General features: G+C 51.5%; 1 protein-coding gene across 3 annotated transcripts in view; it reads right to left on the reverse strand.

The window, feature by feature from the left end:
- QPCT (glutaminyl-peptide cyclotransferase) overlaps positions 1-17074 on the reverse strand; it is a 45066-nt gene that overhangs the window by 23835 nt on the left and 4157 nt on the right. Inside the window, exon 1 of one of the 3 annotated variants that reach the window (XM_006135221.4) lies at positions 683-1102. The exons of the other annotated variants lie outside the window; for them this stretch is intronic. Within the exon in view, the coding sequence (XP_006135283.1) occupies positions 683-817 (135 nt within the window). The 5' untranslated portion in view covers positions 818-1102. Of the gene's footprint in view, positions 1-682; positions 1103-17074 lie in introns of those variants that run through there. 3 annotated transcript variants of the gene reach the window in all.

Genomic DNA, 17074 nt, shown 5'->3' on the forward strand with positions numbered 1-17074 from the left:
CGCAGAATAATTTTAATTATATTGTCTCTCCCTCACATTTCTTTTCTCGAGTCTTTTCTGCTGACCCTGGTCTCAGATTTTCCAAGTTCAGCAACTCTTTGAAGACTGTTTCTCTGATTTGCCAGTGCTAGGTTGGTGTGAATCTCATATCAGCACAATAACACACTGAGGAAAGGAATTCTCTGCAGCCATTAAATTATGATGGAGGCCATGTTATCTGTTTACCTGTCTGAGTCTTTATTATGTTCACTGACAATGCTATCTAACTAATAATAAGCTAAGATTCCACCTGATTTCTACGTGGAGGGTGGCTCAGAGAACTCCCCCCCCCCTCCCACCCGCACTGTATTATCACATCAGCAGCTCTTATATTGGAGTCAGGCTGCAGAGTTTGAGCAGCCAGATATAGGCTGCACAACAAAGATGCAATTCATGTCAATGTCTCTCTTGTAAGGGAGGAATAGGGATCAAATGAGAGTGTCTGTCTGAACTCCCCTTCCAGAAACCTCCTAACTGAGAGGCGGGCTTGGATTAAACAGTTCAGCTGCTCATCTCCTCTTAGCTTCCCTACTCCCTCCCCTCCCCCCCCCCCCCCCCCGCTCCCTCCCACACATGGCAAAGCCATGCTCTTCATTTAAGTGGGGATGAAGAGACAAGTTTGAGAAATACCAGTAGGACCCACCTTCTCCTGTGTCCAGTCTGCTGTGACTTCCCTCCCATCCACCAGCTGAGAGAAGGCGATTGCAGCCAGATAAAGTGCTCTGATAAGGCAGAAGGATGCTGCTGCTTTGTTGTTACCCCTGCCGCCTCCTGCCATTCCTCTTCTGCAGCTGCTATTGCTCTTCTTCCCGTGTGAGTCAGTAGCTGGGGCAGTTTCTTCTGCAGTCCACCCCTCCCCTTTCCTGCCTTACCAAAAGGTTCTGGAGGCAGGAGGGGGGAAGATCCAGGGGCGATGCTCAAGGAGAAGGAAAAGGGGCAGAGCTGGAGGAGGAGTTGAGGCTTCCCAATGGTCTGCTGCCGGAGCAGATGCCTGGCTGTGTGTATGATTCATTCAGCAGTATCTCCTGGCTTAGCCAGCATTTTTCCATGTGAAATGAACCTAGTCCCTAGCACCACGTCAGCAGCAGCAGGAGTACTGCATGTGATTAAGCCGCAAACCCTCAGGCAGGAATCACAGCACCATAGTCGTTCCCTTGTCTCTCATTTGTTCCCTCTTTGATCTCTTTCTCAGGATTGCAATGAGGCACCCAGGGCTTGTTTCTCACTGGGAAAAGAGAGGAGGGTTGTGATATTTGTGAAGTTCTTTATGAGTGGAGATTAAAAAGCTTTGCTGTTTTTATTTTTCCAGACAGGGTATCATTCAAATATGCCAAGCACCCAACAACTCCTGTTGTCGTCAGCCCTTTTGCCCCACTGGCAAATTTTGTTGAAAAATGCCTTTTTTTTTTTTTTTTTTAACAAAAGTGCATGAGCATTCACACTGCAATGCAACTTTTGTTGTGAAAAATGGCCATTTTCTTCCACAAAAAGCTTCCCACGCCACAAGGGACGACTTGTCTTTTCCCCTCCTTGTGTTGTTGAGAGACATGCAGTGTGGATTCCTTGCTGCATTTTGTGGCTGATTCTGGCCTTCAGGAAGCGTCCTACAATTCTCAAGCAGCTGCACTGGTTAGCAGTTTGAACTCTGCTGCCCTGCAGCCAGATGACCAGCTACTCTCCTGCCCCCTTTGCAGGCCCCACAACATTTAAATCCCTTTTCCTGCTTCCTGAGCATCTGGGCCAACCTCTTTGCCCCTGTGTTCTCAGTGTGCAGTGGTCTCATGGCATCTTTCCAGGTGCCTGTAGCTGGCCATCGCACCAATGCTCCCGGGCATGGACCATTGTGGAGCTGTTAAGTATCCGAGGGGTAGCCGTGCTCCAACACTTCAGTTAATCTATAAGGTGCCACAGGACTCCTCGCCGCTTTTGCGGAGCTGTTAGATCTGATCCGCATATAAGGAGAAGAGGCTGTTCAGTCCCAGCTTCCAGTGACCCATAGTAACATTTCTTGATCCTAGTGTGAAAAGGGGTATGAGCAGGACATGCTGCAGTGGAGAGTGAAGATGAAAGAACTCAGACAAGCTATCACAAGGCCTGTGAGTTGAACCGACGCTCCAGTGCTTCACCGAAGACCTGCTGTTTCTATAAGGAGCTGAATGCTATCCTTGGTAGAGACCCCACTATATTGCAAAGAGCCCATTGATACCTCAGAGGGCACAGAGGCAGTACACGGAGGCAGTAACCTGGCAGATGAGGAGGTTGAGCTAGATGAGGACCAGGGGCTCCCTCCCCATAAGTTGCAGAGTGCGTCTGGCAGCCAGGAACTGCCCCCCCACTGCTAATAGCCAGTCTGAGCAGCTGCTTTCCAGGGACCAGGAAGCAGGGGATGAGACACAGGATAAGTGGCTATGGCTTGTGAAATGCAGGGCTGAGGAGGCTGGCTGTGTTTCTGTGAGTTGCACATACCCCTGTGTAGCTAATCCTGTGGCTAAGCAGCATGCTGAGACTCACTGTGTTCTCAGTGGAATCCTGCAGAGAAAGGTTATCAACACTTTTGGAGAGGTATTTGTAGATATTCTGCAAGGTGGGCTTGTGCTAAAATGTGAATGTGTTTGTGCCATCCACAAACTTCTCCCACAGTTGGGAAATCTCATGGCCGCAAAACCAGCCACTATGACATGCACATTTCCCAGGGTCTTGGTTCTCCCTAGCAAATGTGATTTGTTGCCCTGCACAATTGCAGCAATACAGCTCCAATGGCAGACTTCCCCTCTCCAGACTGATGTGCAATTAACTGGTAGCAATCACGAGTCACCAGTTTCCACGCGGCAGTTGCCACACACTTTTCCAAGAGGGCAGCTCTCATTCTGTTGTCCTTATAACACAGTTCCAGGGCCAGCTCAGTACACAACCCCAGGAAGATTGCTTTAAGAATCCTGATGTTCTGTAACCACTAGTCTTCATCCCACACCTGCATGCCAATGCAATCCCACCAATCAGTGCTGCTTCCCTCGCCTAGAAGCACCAGTCTATCCTGTACAGTTGCTTGGAATGCCAAATGCAATGACAGGTTGCTCCTGTCCATATCATGCACACTGTCAGGCTCCTTCGAGTCTTCTTCCTCTGTCAATAACTTCAAGATGATCTCTGCTGCCACATGTGAGGTCCTCATGACTGTCAGCAGAGGATGTGAGAGATGTACAGGATCCATTCTTTCTTGCTGTGGATACCAGAGTGCACAGGAGACAATGGCAGTCGGAAAAAGAGTGCAAAAGAACGCCAGAAGCCCTGGAACAAAGAGGTGCCTGACGGGTCATTTTGCGTGATCCCAAGATGCCCCATGCTCTGTTCCAAGGTCCCACAACCTAGTGACAGATGGTGTCACCAGGCACTGTGGGATACATTGCCACAGTGCATTGCTCCCACTCTCAACAGGGGACCTTAGACATGGACACAATCTGTCAACTGAGGGAGCAGGTGTAAACATGCTTTTGCAACTTTATTTTTTTGGTGACTTCTGTGTGTCAACATTATTTTCCTCAACAAAACTTGGTAATGTAGTCATACCCTTCAGCATGGCTGGTCTGTGAAGGTAGGGCTGGGGGAAGCAAGTCTCCAGCCCCTTCTACTGAGGTTCTACCCTCCATGGGAGCCAAGCCAGCTCCACCCCTCCCCACAGGGAGACAGAGCAGTGCATGCCCCCCACCACCATGGGGAGGGAAGAAGGGCAGATGGGTACATGCCCCAGCATCCCCTGTGTGGAGCATGGGGAGGGCGAGCAGTGCATGGCCCCAGCTTCCTTGGCCGTGGAGCACAGGGAGAGTGCCACAAAATCAAACAGGCATGTTGGTAAGTTTTTCCCAGACCAAGGAATGTTGATCTACCTGACTGCCAAGGTATCTGTATTGGAAAAGCATGCTTCACTTGCATTTAAGTCGTCAGAAAAAGCACATTATCAGGAGGTGTCAAGGGGTACGCCCCCGTCCAGGGGCTCGGCCCCCTCCGACCGGGCCTATACGGTACTCCAGAGTCCCTAGGCCCAGGCCCCGGCCCTTCTATTAGGGTATGCACGGTAGCAGAGTCTCAACACGAAAGTCTCGGCCCTTCTATCAGGGCATATACGGTAGCAAAGTCCCACCACAAAAGTCTCGGCCCTTCTATCAGGGCATATACGGTAGCAAAGTCCCACCACAAAAGTCTCGGCCCTTCTATCAGGGCATATACGGTAGCAGAGGCCTAGTTGCTCTGCGAAGCCTCCCCTGGCCCGGGGTTTGTTTGTCCAGGGAAGGGGAAAACGGGTGGTAGGGGGACCCGGGCCCTCCCTCTCCACCGGGTCCCAGCCCAGGGCCCTTTAGGCAGGGTCTATGGCTCCTGCCGGCTTGGCGGGGGATCCGGCCGATACACGCCGAGCCAAACTTTGTATCCCTTGCCCTGGGCTGCTTCCTACCACGTCCTGGTTCCCCCCGGGCCCCTTCGCCTCTCAGGCAGTACCTGTCGGGGTTGAGGGCGCGCTCCTGCCACTCTGGGCCGGCGGCTGCTTTCTCCGTGTCCCGGTTCAGCGCGGGCGACGACTCTGGACCCAGCAACTGCAAGAACTCCGGTCCGGCCTGGTCTCCTCCTTCTCCCTGGGGCCTCCCCGCCTGCTGGGCTCCTCCTGCCTTTATACCCGGCCGCTGTTGGGAGCATGCCCAGCAGGGTCGGAGGGGCGGGGCCTTCTCTGCCAGCTGGGCCTGAGCTATCTCCTGCTCGTTAGTGCGGGGCCTGTCCGCCCCGTCACACACCTCCCCCCTTAAATGGGTAGTTACCGTCTGTTTTGCCCAGGTTTCTTCTTCTCCTAATCGGGAAAAGAAATCGGCATTCATATGAGTCTTACCCGGGCGGTGGGCCACTTCAAAATCGTATGGTTGCAGTGACAAATACCATCGCATTATCCGAGGATTCGTGTCTTTCATACTATGTAGCCATCTCAGAGGGGCGTGGTCCGTGACCAGTCGGAAGTGGCTACCTAACAGGTAATACCGGAGTGCATCTGTGGCCCACTTTACGGCCAGCGCCTCTTTTTCAATCGTGGAATATCTCTGCTCCCGGGGAAAAAGCTTCCGGCTCATATAGAGCACCGGATGCTCTTCGCCGTCCACTTCTTGGGCTAGCACGGCTCCTAGTCCTCTCTCAGAGGCGTCCGTCTGGAGGATAAAGTCTTTAGCAAAGTCTGGGGGGAACAACACGGGTTCTTTTACTAGTCGTTGTTTCAATGTGTGGAAAGCCTCTTCACATTCTGGTGTCCATTGTACCTTTGTCGGCATGGAATTCCGAGTCAGGTCTGACAGTGGTGCCGCCAATGTTGAGAAGTCAGGTATGAATCGGCGGTAGTAACCTGCCAGTCCCAGAAATTGCCGAATCTGCTTCTTCGTTGTCGGCCTCTTCCACTCCTGGAGGGCTTGTACCTTGTCGACTAAGGGTCTCAACGTCCCCCTCCCCACCGTGTATCCCAGATAAGTCACCTCCCTTCGTCCCAAGTGGCATTTCCCGGGGTTTGCCGTGAGGTTCGCGTCCTCGAGGGCTTTTAATACTGCTTCCAGATGTTGAAGGTGCTCCGGCCACGTTTGGCTGTAGACGACTATATCATCTATGTACGCGGTGGCGTATAGCTGGTGAGGGCGTAATAACCGGTCTACTAAACGCTGGAAGGTGGCGGCCGCCCCGTGGAGGCCGAAGGGCATTGTGATGAACTGGTACAGCCCGAACGGGGTGGGGAAGGCAGTCTTTTCCTTGGAGGTCGGGGTCAACGGGATTTGCCAATAACCCTTGGTTAGGTCTAGGGTGGAGAGGTACCGAGCTTTTCCCAGCCTCTCGAGTAACTCATCCACGCGTGGCATGGGGTAAGCATCAAATCTTGAGATGGCATTGACCTTCCGGAAATCAATACAGAAGCGCATCGTCCCGTCGGGTTTTGGGACAAGCACGATGGGGCTGCGCCACTCGCTGCGAGATTCCTCAATCACTCCCATCTCCAGCATCGCCTGGAGTTCTCTTTCCACCCGCCCCCACATCTTCCGAGGTAGCGGACGGTGTTGGTCCCGAACCCGTTGGCCTGGTAGGGTGCTTATATGATGGCTTATCCCTCTGGTCCGGCCTGGCTGGGAAGATAAGACGTGGGCGTATTTCTGGACCAAGCGGGATAGCTCGTCTTTTTGGCCCGGGCTCAGTTCTTCCCCCAGAGTGGCTGGTTGATCCGGGGGTGGGTCGGCGGCCGCAGGCCCCAAGTCTTCATCAGGTGGGGAGGGATTGATCACGAGTCCTTCCTGCACTTTCCATTTTTTTAGTAAGTTTACATGGTATATCTGTAGTCCCTTCTTCCTCCCCGTTAACCTCACCTCGTAATCGACAGGCCCCACTCGGCGTACCACCTCAAACGGCCCCTGCCATTTGGCTAGTAACTTGGACTCTTGCGAGGGTAAAAGTAGGAGCACCCGGTCGCCCGGCTCAAACGTCCGTAGTTTTGTCCCTCGGTCGTAGTATCTGGCTTGAGTTTCTTGAGCCTGTAAAAGGTTAGTTCGAGCGAACTCGCCTAACTTCTGCAAGCGCTCCCTCAATTGCAGCACGTAGGGGACCGTTCCCATCACCCGGGACTCCTGCCCCTCCCAATCCTCTCTCAGGAGGTCAAGGATCCCCCGAGGTTGTCGCCCATATAGGAGTTCAAAAGGGGAGAACCCCGTAGAGGCCTGCGGTACCTCCCGCACCGCGAAGAGTAAGGCTGGCAACATCTTGTCCCACCCCCGGGGGTCCTCTTCTACAAATTTGCGGAGCATTGATTTCAATGTCCGATTAAAACGTTCCACCAGTCCGTCTGTTTGGGGATGGTATACGGTCGTCCGTAGTGCGTGGATGTTTAACAACCGGCACAGCTCGGCCATCAGTTTGGACGAGACATTGGTGCCCTGATCAGTCAGTATCTCTTTCGGTATTCCCACTCTAGAGAATACCTCCAGGAGTTCCGCGGCTATAGTAGCGGCGGTGGTGTTCCGTAAGGGCACTGCCTCGGGATACCGGGTGGCATAGTCCACTATAACGAGGATATATTGGCACCCCGAGCTAGCCTTCTCGAGGGGCCCCACCAAGTCCAACCCGATCCGCTCAAAGGGGACCCCTACCACTGGTAGAGCCACCAGGGGGGCCTTGGGTACCCCCTTTGGGTTGGTGCGCTGACATTCGGGGCAGGATTCGCAGAACTCCCTCACCTCCCGATGGATCCCGGGCCAAAAGAACCTCTGGGCCACCCGCTGCAGCGTTTTCTCACGGCCCAGATGTCCTGCCCAGGGACTGGCATGGCCCAATCGCAGTACCCCCTTTCGGTACCTGGCGGGGACGAGGAGCTGCACGGATTCCTCGCCCGTCTGCGGGTCTAGGGCCACTCGGTAAAGCCTGTCGTTCCGGACCTCAAACCTCGGTCCTTGCTGACCCCGTTCGCCTCCGAACTCTTTGTCCTCAGCCTCCTGGATTTGTTCCCAGGCTCGGCTCAACGTTAAGTCCTCTCTCTGGTCTCGCATAAAGTCTCCCCGGGCGTCTAGCCACTCCGTCTCTCCCTCCTCTATGGGCGGGGTTGGGGTTTCTGCTGAGCCCGACGTCCCGGCCCTAACTCCCGGTTCATCCTCGGGTTCGGGGTTCTCACCTTGGGCCACCACCGTCCCTGTGCGAGGCCTTCTTCCGGTTTCGGGAGGGTCCTGCTGGGCCCACTCTTGGACCAACCTGCGGAGACCAGGCCAATCTCGCCCCAATATTACCGGATACGCCAGCTGTGGGGCCAACCCTACCCGACAAATCCTCTCCTCGCAGGCATCCGCAACCCTCACCCAGGCCGTCGGGTAGGCCTTTATATCCCCGTGCACACACTGTAGCAGGACTGGCCCCCCTGCGGGTTCGGGGCTCTTTACCAGGCTCTCCTGTACCATGGTCTGGCTACACCCGGAGTCTATCAGGGCTCTGACGAGAGTCCCTTCTACCCGTACCTCCACTACGGCCTTTGCCGGCCCATTTTCCCGGGCCCTGTGCCCTACAGTCGGTACCTGGGCGTATCCACTGTCCTCGGTTGTCTCCGCCTGCAGCCTCCGCGCCTGGGAGGCTAGTAACCCTTCCTTTAGCTCCTGGAGCAGCTGCCCTTGTTGCTCCAGTTGTTGCGCTACCCACTGCTGCAACGCCCGGCTCAGCTGCAGGAGTTGCCCCCTCTGCCTCTCAGCCGCCTTTTCTATCCATCTCACCACCTCCGTTTCGCTCTCCGCCCGGTTGGGGCATTCACCCCACCGTTCCTCCCCTAGGTTCAGGGGTGGCATGCCCACATTCTCCACCATGTTGTCAAGGGGTACGCCCCCGTCCAGGGGCTCGGCCCCCTCCGACCGGGCCTATACGGTACTCCAGAGTCCCTAGGCCCAGGCCCCGGCCCTTCTATTAGGGTATGCACGGTAGCAGAGTCTCAACACGAAAGTCTCGGCCCTTCTATCAGGGCATATATGGTAACAAAGTCCCAACACAAAAGTCTCGGCCCTTCTATCAGGGCATATACGGTAGCAAAGTCCCACCACAAAAGTCTCGGCCCTTCTATCAGGGCATATACGGTAGCAAAGTCCCACCACAAAAGTCTCGGCCCTTCTATCAGGGCATATACGGTAGCAGAGGCCTAGTTGCTCTGCGAAGCCTCCCCTGGCCCGGGGTTTGTTTGTCCAGGGAAGGGGAAAACGGGTGGTAGGGGGACCCGGGCCCTCCCTCTCCACCGGGTCCCAGCCCAGGGCCCTTTAGGCAGGGTCTATGGCTCCTGCCGGCTTGGCGGGGGATCCGGCCGATACACGCCGAGCCAAACTTTGTATCCCTTGCCCTGGGCTGCTTCCTACCACGTCCTGGTTCCCCCCGGGCCCCTTCGCCTCTCAGGCAGTACCTGTCGGGGTTGAGGGCGCGCTCCTGCCACTCTGGGCCGGCGGCTGCTTTCTCCGTGTCCCGGTTCAGCGCGGGCGACGACTCTGGACCCAGCAACTGCAAGAACTCCGGTCCGGCCTGGTCTCCTCCTTCTCCCTGGGGCCTCCCCGCCTGCTGGGCTCCTCCTGCCTTTATACCCGGCCGCTGTTGGGAGCATGCCCAGCAGGGTCGGAGGGGCGGGGCCTTCTCTGCCAGCTGGGCCTGAGCTATCTCCTGCTCGTTAGTGCGGGGCCTGTCCGCCCCGTCACAGGAGGATAAAAAACAGCATGGCCTCAGCACACAGGAGCCCGGGATACACTTCAATAGACAAAGGTGTGCGCAGCACATTTCATTAGGGTGTGCACCCAGGGAATTTTATTTTTGTTTTTTTTAAATGTGAACATTTATTGACTACTAACTCATAAAGGACATTATTTTTATTCATCAAACAAACTAATGAAACTAAAACTTAACTTTGTTTTTAATTAACAACTAAACTTTACTTAAAAGAGTGTATCATGCGATTAAAACGCAAAGCCACTTTATTTTGAGACATTAGGGTGTGCTTAGGCACACCCGGCACACCCCCTGTGCATGCCTATGTCAATAGACCACATCATAAAGTATTACTGGACTATAAGAAGGGGAAATATCAACGAGGGAACAAAGGATCCAGCACTCTTTGTATTTGATAAATGATAGATTAGAAGGTGGATGACAATGAAAGGTTGGATGCTGCAAGGGAGATGCTTCTGGATAGTTTGGGAACTGAAGTACACCTGCAAGTGCAAGGCAAAGTTAGGACTGTTGGGGTATGTCAACACTGTGGGCTAAAGTTAAACTAAGAGAGGCAACGTCAGCTACGTTAGTAAATTGCGTAGATGAAGTTGAAATAGCTTAACTCGGCTTTTGGCACTGTCTACAAAGCAGGAAGTCGAAGGAAAAGCACTCTTCCTTCAACTTCCCTTACTTTTCATGAAATGGAGGTTACAGAAGTCAGTGTAAGAAGCCTGTTATTTCAAATTTATTTGGAAATAGTGGGCTTGCTGTGTAGACATGCACTCTGTTATTTCAAATTATGAGTTATTTTGAAATAAGTGTGCAGTGTAGACATAGCTCTGGAGTCCTAATAAGTTAGTTTGGGCTGGGGTGGCAGAGAGCTATTAACAAAGTTTAAAACCAACAAATCTCTCTTTTGCTAAGACAGAGAAGTAATAAGATGAAATTATACTTCTGGATACCCAAAGAAAAGTGTGTCAAACACTAAATAGCAGTTTCAGTTCTCATTTATCCACTGGAGATCTGTTCCATTAAATTAGATCAAATGAAGCAGTAGGTTCAAAGCTCCTATCAGAGGAGGAGACAATTTTCAATGGGGGTCACTCCAAGAATTTAGTAAGTGGTCAGGGGCTGCACTTTCCTACGATATTAATGAAGGGAGTGTGGGGTCAGGGATGAAATTTGGGTACAGGAGGGAACTCTGGCTAAGGCACTGGGGTGCAAGAGGGAGTGTGGGTTCAGGACCTGGGCAGGGGTAGGGTCAGGTAGAGGTGACTGGTGAAGGAAGTATCAGGGGGCATAAAGGCCACATGCTTCCCCCCAGCCTGGTACAGGGCTGAACAACACCCCCTCCACCTCAAGCCCAGGTGCAGACTCTGGCAGGGAGGTGATTACTATAGGTGGCTCCTGGCTGGTGGCCCAGTGGGCCCCTCAGGCAGGCTCCCTGTGTGCCAAAGCCCCATATGCTACTCAAAGCAGCTGGCCGCTAGAGTCAGCATGTGTGTCTGTGTGGCGCACTCTTGAGGGGAGGGGGACAGCAGGTCTCCACACACGTGACTGCAAGGACTGTCCTTGTGGCTAATGGGAGGCTACAAGGACATTGCTCGGGTGGTGGCAGAGAGTGGAGATACCCCACCACTCCAGGGACATGCTGCACAGGGACACACACTGGCCCCGGCAGCCAGCCACTTTGAGCAGTGGGTGGGGCCATGGCAGTCAAGGGGCCTGCCTGAGGGTTCTGCTGGATTGCAGCAGGCTGGAACCAAATGTTTGGAAGGCCAGATTCAGCCTACGGGACATATTTTGTCCACACTTCCTACCAAGTCACCGAAGCCACCTCTTGAAATAAAAATAGTCCTCTGCATATTAGTCCACGAAACTGGGAAGGCGGGGGAATAGAAGTAGTCCAGGTTCAGGAGTGAGGGAGCCCTGCTAGGGGAAGCTTTGGAAGATAAGCAACACTAAAGGCTATGGATGGAAAGCTAGAAAGAAAGCTGATACTTTGTCATCCTGCTTAGGGAAAATTAATGGTCTTTTGTCTTGCCTATCCCCACCCCACAAAAAATTGGGCAAAATTCACCCTGGTGTTAATTGGAAGTATGGGATCTAAATCTTAGGGCAGGTTTCACTTTTTATCAAACACAAAACTTCAAAGCAGCTTCTAGAAACTGCTTTTAGAAACATGAAATACATCTCTGTTCTTGTATCTCCATTCTCTGCATGGGGCTGTAAGATAAATTATTTGAAATAAATAATTCTGCCAGCTCTATATGTAGTTTCTTTCCTTAAATCAGGTAATATCACAGTGCCATCTGGTGCACACTGGAGGGAACATCATACAAAGTATATATTTGTAAAGGCCTTCTGTGCATGGCTTGCATTCTTTAATATACTACATCATACATATCTTAGCCAAAACCAGACTCTCTATGCAGCACTTTCTCTAATCATTTCTTGATTACCCTAGCTCTTAACTATGAGGAATACATATTTGCTGCTCCCGAGGGTCCAAACACCTGCTGCTCCCATTGATTTGAATGGTCCCTTAGGATATGTCTACAGAGTAGTGTTATTTCAGAGTAACTGACGTTATTCTGAAATAAGAGTATGTCTACACTACAGCGTTCTTTTGAAATATCTAATTTTGAAATAGTTACTTTGAAATAAGTTATTTTGAAATAACGCGTCAACACACAAAATGCATTTAGAAATAGCATTTGGCTATTTCAAAATAGCGTGTCCACACTGAGTGGACACTGAATCATATTTAAGGCCGGCCAGAACTAGTTTCGGCAGGTCATCAGGTCAGTAGTTACTCTGCGTGGCTACTGCCTGAGGCTATCTGAGGCCTGTGCTTTAAGGGACCCCTCTGGACAGCTGGTTCTCAGGTTTCCGTGCTTGCTTGCCTACCTCACTGAGGGACAGCAAAGCATTTTTTTTCTTTGTACGCTCTGGTTGCCCTCACTCGAGACACTACAGCACTCTGCAACATGGAGCCAGAGCTGCCCCTGGGCACTCTGGTGCTTCTCTTGGATGCGTTGCTGCGAGCCTGGCTGCGCTTTCTGCAGGCCGCCATCCAGGAGGCCCATTGGGGGGCTGTCAGTATCCAGGAGGCCCTGCGGGAGAGCTTCCACCCTGTGGAGCACTAACAATCTCCCTGGTCTGCCCCACTGGGGGCTTGTGCCTCATTCCTCCCACTTACCTCTCCCTAACCCTCTTTCCTGGTGTAAAATAAAATACACATTTTCATGAACACAAACTCTCTTTATTTAACAAAACTGGGGGGGTGGAATGAAACTCTGGTGAGACTGGGGAAAGGAGACAGGAGAACGGAGGAGAGAGGGTGGGAGAGAGGAGGGGGAAACCTGGAAGGGGGAAGCAAGGGGAAGAATGGGGAGGGGAAGCTCAGGGCTCAGGGTTGGGGGTCTCGCTGGGCCAATCGTCTCCCAGCATCGTGGGTGCGGGGTCTCGGTGTCCCCGGGAAGATGGGGAGGGAGAAGTGGGAGAAGGAGTGGGAGGAGGAGCGGTAGTTGGGAAGGCAGCAGGTGCTGGAGCAGCTGGAAGCAGCAAGCTCTGCACCAGGGTCTGCAGGTGCTGGCAGATGGCACGGCCCTGGGCAAGCTGCTCCTGCTGGAGCTGCAGGTCGTCTTGCACCCAGTGCTAGAGGGTGCAGTGCAAGGCTTGCAGTGCCCCCAGGTGCTGCTGTTGATACCCCTCCACTGCACCGGTGGGCCTGTGGAACCCTCGAGTGCGGGAGGATGTCCCAGGTGGTGTGGTGCTCCCTGTGGTGCGGCTGTGGAGAAACAAGAGAAGTGGTCAGTTTTGCCTGGGGACACAGTGGATGAAGCCCAGCCCCCCTCTGCAAGGTGAGGATGACCATTCCCTGCACCATCAGAGCCGATGAGCTTGCATAGAGGCCATGATCGGAATGTCCTGCTATCCCCGGGAGTGGGAGCTGACCGGAGACCGCACCCATGTGCTGTATATTGTGTGTGTGTGGGGAGGGGAGATGTCCCCTGCCTTTGATCTGAGGAAGTGGGTCTGGCCCACGAAAGCTCATCATCTAATAAACCATCTTGTTAGTCTTTAAAGTGCTACATTGTCCTGCATTTTGCTTCAACTACCCCAGACTAACACGGCTACATTTCTATCACTATTCTGTGTAGAGTGACCTTGTGGAGGGAGGGCATTCTGCTGTGTCCCACCCCAGAGTCAGGAGAATGTCATGTCTCTTCACACATGCATGTGGCTAACATGATAAGGCCCCTGCGTGGCAGCCAGCTGGGGCCACATGCCTGGGGTAGCATGGCACATGCTTGCACATGCACAGGTTGCTGCGTGATCCTTGGACAGCAAGGCCCACATGCGCAGTCCCTGGTTTCTGTCCCTCCCTCCCCCGCATAAGGGGACAGTGATGGCACTCACATGTTGTTGCCTCCCTGGCCTCAGATGACACCGGCAACAGGTCTGTTGGGGCAGCTCGGGATCCTGGCTGCTCAGAACACTCCGTCTGGTCTGCTGTAGCTCCTGGCTGTCCTCCTCCTTGATGCCCTGGTTAGGGCCCTCTGCCCCAGGGCTGACAACCACCTGGGGGGCACGGACCATCCTGGCGTTGAAATAGGGGCAGCTTGGTGTGTGTGTCCCTGGTTGGGAGCTGCCCCCTGTGGCCCTGGTATATGGGTGCCAAAGCTCATTTATTTTCATCCGCACCTGCTCCTGGGTGCAGATGTGGCCTTTGCTGGCAGCTATCCTGCCATAGGCAGCCGCATTCCTCCAACTAGTGTGGAGATCATGGACATTGGAGGATTCCCCCCAAACCTCAATGAGGTCCATGATCTCCACACTGGACCAGGAAGGCGCCCGTCTTTTCCAGCCTCTGGCAGGCTCCTGGGAGCTGGCAGACTGCTCCTGAGGACCGGTGGAGGGCTGGCTGCCAGTGGCTTGCTGGCTCATATTGGGGCCACTGGGTCAGGGGCAGGACAGACTGTTTGTTGGGGTGGCAGGTTTGGAGCTGGCAGAGGCACTTTGGCCAGACTCTACCCCTTTAAGAGCTCCGGGGAGCAGGGGAGGGAGAGTAGTTTTCTTGGTTGTGGCCAGAGTGGCCAGCAGGGCACCCTGCAAAGGGCTGGAGGCCCTCTATTTCAAAATAAGCGTCTACACAGTGCTTATTTCGAAATTGTCGCTATTCCTCGTGGAATGAGGTTTACCAATTTTGAAATAAGCCCTCTGCTATTTCAAATTAATTTTGAAATAGCGGTTGGCTTGTGTTGATACCAGTACAGTTATTTCGAAATAACGGCTGTTATTTTGAAATAACTTTGCTGTATAGACATCCCTTACATAGTGTGCGTCTATACTACAAGCCTTTATTTTGAAATAATGTCGAGCTGGAGGACTTCTTACTCTGACTCATGGTAACCCTCATTTCACAAGGAGTAAGGGAAGTCAAAGGAAGAGTGTTCTTCCTTCGACATCCTGCTGTGTAGCGTGCCAAAAGTGAAATTAATCTATTTCAATTTAAGCTACGCAATTGACGTAGGTGAAGTTGCATTGCTTAATTCAACGTTAGCCCTTCTGTGTAGACATACCCTTAGGCTACCTCTAGAAGGCAGGCTTCTTGTGCAAGAACTTTTTGCACATGAGTTCTTGCACAAGAGTGCGTCCACACTGTCATGTGTTTTTGCGCAAGAGAGGCTATGGCAGTTTGTATGCTCTCTTGCGCAAGAAAGCACTGATGGCCATTTTAGCCATAGGGGTTTCTTGCACAAGAAACCCCTGTTGCCCATCCACACATACCTTTTTGCGCAAGAGCTCTTGCGCAAAAAGGCTTATTCCTTGTGGGGAGAGGAGAAATTCTTGTGCAAAAAGCCCTGTGTTCTTATGGTTTACTGTACTTTTTCTTGCTCAAGAATGGGCTGGTAGTGTGGACGTGCAGCAAGTTTTGGCACAAAACTAGCTGTTTTTGCACAAAAACTCTGCAGTGTAGACATAGCCTTAGAGTAAATGTTAACTGGTTAGGCTTAAACTGTTTGACCTTGTATTGGTTGTGACACACTGAATCTCTTTCCCAGAACTGAAGAAAAGCTATTGTAGTTTGAAAGCTCGTCTCTCACCAACAGAAGTTGTTCCAATAAAACATATTAACTCACCCACCATGACTCTCTATTGATTCTAGTGCTCATTTTGGATGTTCAGCTCTTCTGAATGCAAGGCCAAAGGAAAGAGGGGAGTGGGGATTTTCAATTTTTTTAAAATATCCCCTAACTTACTCAAGAGAAATTTGTTTTGTCCCAGATGATACATTAGCACAATTTTGCCTTAATCCATTTCCCACTAAAGTGGATGAGAGCCTTTCTCTTGATACCAGTGGTCACTGGACTGGGCTCTTTATTGTAATGTGTAATCACTATATATAGTGACTGATTCAGGGAGTCCTTGGTCCCCATTGGCAGAAGATACAGAGGTTACATAGTGTTTCACAGGGAACTTCTGGTTTGGATACCTGCATAATAGTTCACCGAAAAGGAGGGGGGGCATGTGATGTCATTTTAATCACTGTGACATGTATGTACAGATAATATTTAAATGATGTATATTTACTGAAAATTATCCTCTGACAGTCTTGAAGCTAAGACAGTTCACTAGGAGGTAACACACTTCCTTTCTGAAAGGAAGTTCTCCAAGGTAACTGAAATCTATCTCCTTTTATGGACATCTTAGGTATCATATGCCTCACAGTGTATGCCTGTTTGCCAAACTAATTACTGAGCCAACTGCAAACTGAGAGATTGCAAAATCTACAAGAGAGGAAATCTACAGGAGGAGCGAGCAGGGAGTATCTGTTTATGAATAAAGCCAAAGGCACGGTCTGGTATATCTTGGACTGCCGAGATCCACTGAATCCTTCATTTAGGAAGCAAAAAGACAGTGTGTATGTTTCATAAAAGAAAGGTTGCCATTAGCTTGGTTGTGAAGAGCTGCATGGATTCTGGGCAAGCAATAATAGTTTATTAGCCATGAGAATATCTTGTTAACTAAGCCAAGCTCTAGAATGAGTAGTATGATTTTGTTGTATAGGTAACCATTTGTTTCCAGTACATCAACTTGAACTTACATTTTGATTTCACTATAACTATATCAGAGTGCTGTGAGTTAAGTGGAGTGGTGATCTGAGGCAGTACTGGTAGATTTGAGATAGAACTGATTCTTTGGAAGGAGTGAATCTGTGAATATGGCAAGTGTCCAGTGGATCAGTGACATGCTTAGAGAGCTAGGGGGTTGAAGAGTGCCTGTCACTAATCTATACATTAAGAGTGGTGTCTGCAAGGCCAGAGGTGAATGCTTATGTTACCCCATGGTGGGTGAAGTTGAGGAGTTGGCCCTTTGCAGACACAGACAAGACTTCCTCCTGCTAAGGACAGGTGGTAGCAAGCTGTATCACAAGCTAGGATGCCCCAGGAAGCAGTGACTGAATTTAAAGGCTTCTGTTTCCTTAGACTGATATTGTCTCCAGCTGCAAGTGTTGGGATTTGAATAATACTGCAGGGTTGAATTCTGAAACCCTTAAGTGGGCTTAGCTTAGTCTCACATTGACTTCATAATAGGGACAATAGGATTTGAATATGGTTTAAATGTGATTACTCACCTGAACAAGGACAACTCATGTCAATTAGGGATGCAGAATCATGCCATTTCTTCTTTAATAATGGTGAGTGGGTGAATTCCAAATGGTTAATTGTGTTCATTGGATTTATATCTAGAATGAGTTTGCCCCCACAATTTTAAAACCACAGGCTTACTTCCCATTCTCCTG

The sequence above is a fragment of the Pelodiscus sinensis genome, chromosome 3 (genome assembly GCF_049634645.1).
Source record: "Pelodiscus sinensis isolate JC-2024 chromosome 3, ASM4963464v1, whole genome shotgun sequence".
In the NCBI taxonomy this organism is placed as follows: Eukaryota; Metazoa; Chordata; order Testudines; family Trionychidae; genus Pelodiscus; species Pelodiscus sinensis.